The sequence below is a fragment of the Chrysemys picta genome, chromosome 8 (assembly GCF_011386835.1).
Source record: "Chrysemys picta bellii isolate R12L10 chromosome 8, ASM1138683v2, whole genome shotgun sequence".
Classification (NCBI taxonomy): Eukaryota; Metazoa; Chordata; order Testudines; family Emydidae; genus Chrysemys; species Chrysemys picta.
In genome coordinates this window covers 100,547,196-100,556,760 of record NC_088798.1, presented here as the reverse complement: position 1 = coordinate 100,556,760, position 9,565 = coordinate 100,547,196, and the positions used below count along the sequence as shown (strand labels likewise).

The window sequence follows — 9,565 nt, the reverse complement described above, 5'->3', positions numbered from 1 at the left end:
AAAACACAATGGAAGCACTCCTAGCGTCATTATGCTAGAAATACCTTTTCTCTGTCTACCCTTTGACTTTAAGTCAAAACTAGATATTTCTTAAAGCAAAGAACAGGTATGGCAACATTGCTTCGTACATAGCAGACACTAATGCCATATTTCTAGCAAGACAGACACACAAATAATTGCAATAATGTTCTCCTGATCAATGTGCCGCAACCACTAACCTTGTCTACTTTTGCCAACATTTCCTGGAGAGGTACATCTTGCATCATGAAGTTTCTTCTTTAGGACAGTGTGATGAGAGAGCAGATGATATGGACACTGGCATGTTAATTAGTTACTTACTGTAATGAATTTCATCTGCATCCAGCATGCTCTTTTGATGTGATTTTTTTTTTTTACAGTACATTTTATTTTTGGCTTATTTCATTTATGTTTGCACGTCACTTCTTTTGCTTCCCGTCTCGTTTTTGTGCGTGCATTTCCTTTGGGAGTGTTTCTTGCAGCTGTAGCTGTGAATGGAGACCAGATTGAATGTTGCTGCTTTCCTGTGTCTGCAGCTGGGGGTGAGGATGGATAGGGATGCTGTTACTGCAATTGTCAAGTTCAGAGTGGCTTTTGTTTGTTTGACTTGAAGTGCTACTTCCATTTTCATCTTCTGCTTAGGTGACAGGAAGGTTGACATTAAGTGAGGACTAGAGGCACTGACAATGAGGTAGGGGTTGACATTTTGGGAGATTAGGGAGGTAACTCTTTGGCCAAAGGAGGTCAACATTTTCAGAAGTGGCCTCAGGAGTAGTAAACATGTATTAGTCGCCAAAATCCACAGTAATGACTGACTATACAAAGAGAGCGGAGTTGCTGAGTACGAAGTTGCCATTTTACGATATAATTTTTCAATTAGAACCTCACCTTTAACTTTAAACATGATGTTTAAGATGAAACTATTGGCATTTGCGTTGAGAGTTCCTCGTGTATCATATTGACAGTGTCTTTTTTACATTCACCAAACTGTCATCTCAGTATTCAAGTGAAACATCACCTGTATGTGTAAAAATTACACTGAAATGCTACTGTGCAAAATCGGCCCTCCCTTAATGTCTGAGGAAATTGCTTTGGAAGCCATCGTTAAAGAGCGCAAGCTAAATGCCGATGTTTTATAAACACCTGATACAGGGCCCTGAAAGGAATGTCATTAATACATTATTGACATCCCTCCTTCTTTCTTCCCTGCTAGCATGCTTCTGCTTCTTGGAGCTTACACCGTCAACCAGAACGAGAAACTTGAACTTGTCCAACTCAGCAAGGGAAGAGTTAGACAGGTGGCTTGGAGTGATGGGAGAACCATGGGATTTGTGTGCAAGAGACTTAAGCGTCTGAACTGGAATAGATGTCTTTGCAGTGCTCCTCTATGTTGGCAGCTTGCCAATACAGCCAAGGGTAAGTGAAAAGTTTCAGTAAATAAAAGAGCAAGTCGAGGGAGGAAGGAGCGGGAAGGGCACAGCTGGATAGAGCCAGGCATTGTCTAATTGCTGCTGGCTGGTTCGGAGGTGGAAGGCCTGATTTAAAATAAAATTATAAAATATATACTGGAGGGTGAGTTGTGTATATGCCACAGACTGTCTTCTCTGTGACCTCTTTACTGTTTGTTTGCTTTTGTTTTACTCATTTACATACCTCACAGCGGTAGGCTGCTTTGCAATGTTCCTGGCGGTCGTCCTCTGGCACCATTAAAAATCAAGTAGTAATATAGGTGCTGGAAGTAGGGGTGTGCTGCTCACCCCTCCCCCCCCCCCCCGGCTTGAAGTGGTTTCCATTATATAAAGGGTTTACAGTTTGATTCAATGGCTCTCAGCACCCCCCCTATACAAATTGTTCCAGCCCCCCTGAGCGGTAAGATTCTGTGGGTGTGTTTGTGTGGGGAAACAAGTGCTCGCTTTGGGCCCTTGGAGTTTAGAACACTTTCACACATTAAAAATAAGGCTGTGCGTTCTTCTGTGTATGATGTATCTGAAGTGTGCTCCTCTGGCTTGGGGACATTTCCACACAACACAAATAACAGTGTTCAATGGATCTCTCACGTTGTCCTTCTGTCACCCTTCAATATAGGGAAAAGAACAAAGCTTTGCTAGTTCCAGAACATAGGCTCAATTCTCTCCATAACTCCCATGAAGCAAAAAATGGATATCATGAATAAACATGAGCCGTTTCTAAGGGCATAGCCGGGACTGATCACCTGGTGTCGAGATTACTTTGCCCACCCATGAGTGTTTTGTCTGAGCATGTTCTTGCCAGAAGATGGATGGCGAGGACCTGGCAGCCTTCCCAGTAGCTCTGTACACCCTGTGCATTTTGTAGGTCTGTACACCCTGTGCATTTTGCTCCATTGGGTTCTGCAGGCAGAGATGCATTTTGGTGGGGATCAGCAATGGTGACCCTGTGGAGGCACAAGGCCAGCAAATCCACAACGAGGTGGACCCATTTGCAAGTCTTGGAGGGGGATGGTAGGAGCTATATGGGCCTGAAACTACAGTGGAGCTGCTTTTTGGCTTGTTGGGAAGATCTCATCTCCCAAAGATTCTCCGGGACCTCCCCAGTAAACAGCCTGTTGAGATGGGTTGTGCTTTGGGCCCAGGGTTTGCCCCTGATCCCAGGAATGGTCATTTACAATGGATATAGAGATACAGAGGGGCTACACTAGGGCAGTATGTTTTGATGGGAGAGAATGATCATAGTGCATTAAGAGTCTGTCATCACAAAGATGGAGATAATTTCTAACTAACTAAGACATAGTGGCTCAAGTTCTGCAGGGCCTGACACTTGGGGTGATGTGGGTGCCCGGGGAGTCTAAGTCAGTGCAAAATTTGATCCTACCGTCTCTCTAGACATATTTTGACAGGAGGGAAAGTTTCTTGATATTCATTTCAGTTTGGTTCAGGGGGCATGAATCTGTGAAGAAGTAGGTGTGTTTGCTTCAAACTTCGTTCCTTTAGTTGACCTCTTCAAAATAAAATTAAAAAAAAGTTGAGATCAATTCTATTGTTTATAACAATGTGAATCTGACGTTGCTCCACTGAATTCAATGGTCTTACTCTGATTTTACATCGGTGTAACTGCTGGAGAAAGGATACTGGGCAAGATGCACCCAGCATGGCAGCTGTTATGTTCTTGTGTTCTAAAAACAAATACTATACATAAAGATGATGGCTAGGAAAGATCATACAAAAAAAGTGGGATTAGTTTTATTAAACAACATATTAGTGTTTGTCTGGTTGCTATGATAAACTTTTATCCAAAAAAACGCCTCAAACTCTAGGACGAACAACAAATCTTCCAAGGCATCTTAAAATTAAATGAAATGTTCCTTTGCTCGAATAAAGGTAATGCATTTTAGGATTATTCCTTCAGGACTCTTTTCCTGCCAGTGATAGCGCGGATCAATTTTCTTTGTCTTCCCTGCAGAAGTAATCTGAGTCATCTTGAGCCATCAGTTGATCAAAGTGTATTTAAAATTGGCTGTTTCGAGCAGTCTGACTTCTCATCTTAATGTACAGGTCCTGGGGGGAGGAGTGTGAGTAATTGCTTACGTGTTGGTTAAGCTCTGTGTATTCATTTCATTACCTACAGTAGGAAAAAGTAAAGGAAAAACTGTTTTCTAAAGGTTTTTATGTGGGATTGTTTGGACTATTCTGTTTTTACATACTGACTTCTGGCAGGGTGTTACATTTTCACACGTCTGCCAGAAAACCTCAACTGGAAGAGTGTGCAGTAGAAGTTTGATGCCCCAATTCTGGCATGCCCCACAACTCAAGGAGAGGCTACTCTGCAGGACCTGCACAACAGGAAGTGCAGTGGGGTGTTCCAGGCTGGAGCCAGTGGATGAGAGGGTGTGGGACACTTTTGTATATTCATCTGACCAGATCTGCCAATGGAAACTCTGCATTCCCCTGGGAAGACTCCTACTCTGGGGATAATACTCGCTGGCCAGGCTGCACAGTGCTGCTGCTCTTGCCTGAGGCTCAAGGGAATAGAGTTACTCCGTAAACTCGGAGTAATTGTGTAAATCAGTGTAACCAAAGACAGAATTCGGCCCGTGGACTTGTTAAATCTCATACAAATGAGGATCCGCGCACATCGCTCAGTGTCTATGTTCCTGTAGGGGAAACAATGACAGTAAGATAAAAGTAATCTCATGAGGAGAGGATTTTAAATAATCACGTTGTACCATATAACTATATCCTTTGCTGCCATATGCAATATAATTGCCCTTTCATAAGAGGGTGATTACAATTATGGGATTGTGGAAAAAATAATGGTGAATCTATTTTTATGAGGTTATAAAACTTGTAATTCTCAGTCTGAGTCCAAAGTCTGAATCTGATCATGCTTATCTTGTCATGTATTTATTTTTAAGGAACTTTGGGAAAATACTTGTTTTCCAAATCTGGGAACAAATTGTGTGTGCAAAGAGGGTGGAGGAGAAAGTGCAGGACACACATGCCCGCCCGTGCGTGCACACACGGTATCTCTCTTAAACGCCTGCACAGAGACAGGCTGCAATCCCAACAGAAGACTCTAGCCACTGCGCTCTGAGCACCCCCATGGATGCTAGGTGTTTAAAAGAGGACAGGGAGGAAGGCGGAGATCTGGCCATGGTTCTGTTTCCCACACACCTTGCCAGGCTAGGAGGGTCTGGGAGCAGTGCAGCAGGGTTTCATTGTCTTCTGTCTGTCCGAGAGCCCCTTGGTGGAATTCTGGTTGAGTCAGTCAGGGCTTCACAGCCCCGCCATACCCCTTCAAACACTCCTGTTGGCAAAATCCAACCCATATCTCACTCCCAAGTCAAACAGAAGTCTTGTTTCAACACGATCATGTTTCGTCGCCCAGATTTTCTGTGCGGGTTTCTGTTTCACACCTCACTGGCAGGGAAAGGAGACAGTGAACAGCAGGGAAGCAAAGGTTAACAAGTCACCCAGTGTTTTTGGGGAGATCAGAACTAGAGCTGTGTGAATAAAATTTTTTTTTCCTTTGGCAATTCTGAAAAAAATGAGGAAAAAATTCCTTTTGGGTCAAATTGAAACTTGAATTATTATTTTTTTTTAAATGTTCAGCAAATTGAAAAGTTGAAAAACAATTCACTTAGGATCCAGCTCAATGTATTGTTCCAGTTTTGAGCATTTTAAATTAAAGAAAATTTCTAAATGAAAAGTTGTTTTGACCCAAAAACTGGAAATATTTTGTGGGTTTCGGAATATTTTCCCAAACAAACGATTTGGCAAAACTGATAACATTTGTGAAACGGTGTTGCCAAATTTGCATTTTTTACTGGAAAAAAAAAAACTTTGGAACTGAGCAAAATGTTTCAACAATCAGAATCCACTCAAAGCTGTACTCTTGGCTTGTGATATCAACAGGACACTGGATGGAATTGTTCACTGCAATCTCTCATATCAGCTCCTCCATTATTCTGAATGTGCTGTACAGCTTATTGGCATAGGAGAAGTTTGCTTCCACTGTAATTGTGCAAATGGAGTAATTTTCTCACCCAACATGGGCATCATTGACCAATGTCAGGCACGTAACTCTCTCCCAATTTAGCTAAACATCCTCTCAGATCTGGCTTCCACCCACACTACTACACACAGAGTATGGATGGAGGCATTTTATATAAATGTAAAAGTACTAAGCAATAAATGAATCACTAAACAGTAAGCAGCTCTGTGGTATCTTTAAATCAGAAGAACTATCAATGGCTTAAAAACACTGATTCTGTTTCCAAAGCGGAATAGGGGTTTGCACAGTTTGGAATCGTTATGAAATCCACAAAATTCCATTTAAAAAAAAAAAAAAACCTACCCTAACTGAGTCAGAAGTAGGAAGTTTCTACATCTTCCCTCCTGTCTCCGGCGTTGTCCTCATTAGGGAGAAAAAAGTGTTCTTAATTTAATTAACACAAGGTGAAATCCTAGTGAAGACAAAGCAGTTTGTAATTTTGCATGAGTTAGCAGATCAAGATAAACCCTAGTCTTTAACTCGACCTGCTGACTTGTGTGGAAAACTATAAACTGTTTTGTCTTCACTGGGATTTTACCACATATTAACCAACTCGAGTTAAAAATACACCTTTTTTTTTTCTTAATGAAGAGACACCCTGAGTGACATGGGCTGAAATCCTCTCCCAGTTAACAGGCTATTGATCTGCTGCCGACAAAGCATTTCCAGTTCTGATTCTTACAGTTGTGTGTTTGGCTTGATGTGGAAGCACCTTACACAGGCTACCATGAAGTAAAGCGCCCCATAGTCTGGTCAGTGTTGAACTAGTTATTTGCAGGCTACGTAGAGACTAGGTAAGCACTAATATGCTTTGGGTATCTGGCAAGCATTGGGGTACTGACTTCTCTTTGTTTTGTTTATTTCTGAATGTGCGTTTTTCATCTGTGGCAATTGGAAAAAGTAGATTTGTGTGAAACTTTATTACAAATTCAGAATCACATGAAACTGCCCTGCTTCCGGGTTTCCTTCATAACTCCAAAACTCAGTCTAGATACCTGAAAGGTTCTACAATATGGGCTGAGTTTGGGGGGTTTACTTTATCCCCACATCCTGCCCCAATACAACTCAAGATCTTGGAAGGCTTCTGGAGGGTAGCCTGATGATCTTTAGGGAACAGGTTTTTCTCTCTCCTCCACCAGCCATCTCCAGAGAACTGCTTGGGATAGACTGATGCTCTTAAAACCACAGGAACATGTCGTGTCCCATCTTGCAGGACCAGGAACCAGCTGCCACTACTAGAGGATCCAGTTTCTTGGGACTGGTAGCTGAGACTCACATGGCATAACAGCCTTTATAGGATGGAGGTGGGGCAGGACCTGTGAGTTTCCCAGTGTCTTTTGCAAAACAAACTCCAAGCAAACTTGAGGGGGCTGATAATTCCCCGTCCCTATGAAACCTGCAAACAAGCCCCTCTGGCTAAGAGGAATAAGTATGTGCTACTCTTCTGAATTCAGTGGGGTCAGCACTGAAGAATCAAACTGCTCAGTTTGGTCCTATTGCTTTAGTTTGTTTCGTTAGGAAATAATCAAATCACATGTGGAGGTCCCCAGATCATTTCACTATTAATCTTGCCTACTATGGACAAGTGGGTTCCTGGGCCCCATATTAAGTGGATACAGGGGAAAGTTCCTCCCCCGCCAACTTCCATTTCCCACTTGGGGGAGGGGAGGAAAGGGACTGCTGCTTAGAGCAGAGCTCAGCACTCTTTGCCCTCTGATCAGCTGTTGAGCAGGGAGGAAACAGGTGCAGCTGTAGCTACCTAGGCCCAAGGGCTGTTCTTTCCTCCTGCTAGGCAGGCAGGAGGCAGGCTGCTCTCTGGAAGCATGATTCACCTTCTCATAGGCTCTGAGTGCAGAACAGGAGGCTCCAGAGTAGAAAATGGATCGAGGCTCCTTGTCCAGCAGCAACAGCTGCTCCAGTTCTTCCTCCATCTTGAAGGCCATTCTGGTATGAAGAAGGGACTGGAGTTGAGAGGGAGGATATATTTTTGGAGTGTTATTTGGGGAGGGGGGGGGGGTTGAGAAGGGGTGTTGGGGGCTCCTGTGGCAAGGATACAGGAGAGGGGGAGGATAAGGTATGTTTTTGGGGAGGGGGGATGTTTGGAGACCGCCGCTTGGTGGGAGAGGGGGAATGAAGATTTGAAGGGTGTATGGTGGGAGAGGGAGGAGAAACTGGAAATTTGGAAGGAGGCGTGGGGGGGGGGAATGGGAAGTGCTTAGATCCTCACTGTTGAGGGGTTGCAGGAGGGAACTTATACTTTTGGGGGGTCTTTGGAGGGAAGCTCACACCAGCATGAGGTTCTTCCCACCCCCCCCCCAGCTCTCCCCACCTGAACTTAACTGGAAAATTTACTCCATTGACCTGTTTAAAAACATGTCCTTATATTTTCTGCACAGGGTTCTATTCAGTACAAATATTATTACTTTGATTTTTGAACCTGGAGTATGGTTTTTTTCCCTATTCACTTTTAAATCATAAATTCCTTCTACTTTGGAGTCATTCTAAGGGTGTTTGTGAAGAAATTAAATGAGTTTGGCTGGGATTTACCTTGCATGCAATATTATGTGTATGATGATGTTCAGTTACAAAGTGTGTCAGGGAGGTTTGTAAATGTCCACTACTCATCAATGTTCATTCATTTATTTGATTATCTCTTGAAAATAATAGCTGGATTGGTTGCCAAGCAATAGGCAAATTACACTGGCAGAATAATCTGCAAATTGACAAATGCATGATTCTGTATCAAACAGGCTAGCTACTGACATTTGCTATATCCAGTGTGACTTTTCCATTCATCCACCCTGAGTTAGTGATCAATAAATACTCAGTTTGGTGTTTGTTTACATAGGACATTGTGATAATACTTTGAGAAAAGGCAAGAAATAGGATGGTTTTAGTTCACAGGAATGTTGGTTCATTTTTCTTTTTCTTTTTGCGGTTATTCACAATACCCATTGAATTTATTTGTTGATTTCAGGTCTCCGTGAAGTAAAAAACTGAACTGAAAGAACTACATTTTGTCTACTTCAAGTTAAAATGATATGAAACTAATGGGGCTTTGCATGGTTTCCATTTAACCCACAAAGCTTCCCAGGTTTACACAAAATTCAGTTCGTAGTTCAGCCTCAGTGAATCTAGTCTAAAAGTTACATGTGTAATAAAACTTTAAATCAGGGGAGTTTCAGGCTCCAGAATGAATATTTTGCACAGTTCTAATTATATGCTGAATTCTTCTGTTTATCTGTAGGTCAAGAAAGTGGTCATGCCCTTTCCATTCTTTTTTCCCTTGAGGTGGACCAGCCACTAAAACAGAAGGAGAAGGAACTTTTTGTCTTGGGTCTCACTGAAGCTAATATTTCTAACATGTCAAATGCAGTGTGGTGGTGGTGGACAAAAGCAGAGGTGTACAAGTATAAAAGCATATTTATAATATGCAGACCTTCTCCTATTCTTCTGTTCCCACCAACCTGTTCAGAAAGTGCGTTAGAGATTTCCAGTGGATATCCTTAAACCATTTTGTCAAGGGTTAATGTGACACTTGTTTTAAATTTAGTTTTTGAAGAAACTTAGTCTTATGCTCAGATGCTTGTGCCCATATACCAACATTTGAATCTGGATTTTAAACATCTCGCTATATGGAGGTGGCCAAATCCAGTGTCTGGGTTTTGCCCTTCACAAAGTTCTGCCCACCCCTGGTTTTACATTGTACTCACAATGGTATCTGAGCACACAGATCAAGGCCATTTGAGATGTTAATTCATGTTATCCTCCTCTTTGCATCCCTTCTCTGGCTCCCTCTTCTATATTGTATCAAACACAAGCTAATTGTCTTCACTTTCAAGACCCTTCCTGACTTTTCCACCTTACCTATCATCTCGCATTCAGAACTGCAAGGTCGACTCTCATCTATGATCAGCCCATGATGTCAGCCCTCTTCACCCACTTGTTCAACAAGCATCTTTGTGCTTTCTCCCATGTGACCTTCACGATTTAGAGTAACTCCCCATAAACATCTGCA

The 9,565-nt window shown here is 42.5% G+C and overlaps 1 protein-coding gene across 4 annotated transcripts in view; it reads left to right on the top strand.

Annotated features, from left to right (window-relative positions):
* Nucleotides 1-7,192: 7,192 nt before the first annotated feature.
* Nucleotides 7,193-9,565, top strand: part of TRPC7 (transient receptor potential cation channel subfamily C member 7) — a 205,694-nt gene continuing 203,321 nt past the window's right edge. For all 4 annotated transcript variants that reach the window (XM_065555041.1, XM_065555043.1, XM_065555039.1 and 1 more), the window contains exon 1: nucleotides 7,193-7,494. Coding sequence is in view for 3 of the 4 variants with exons in the window: in XM_065555043.1 (XP_065411115.1) it covers nucleotides 7,426-7,494 (69 nt within the window). In the remaining variant the exon portion in view is untranslated. The remainder of the gene's footprint in view (nucleotides 7,495-9,565) is intronic.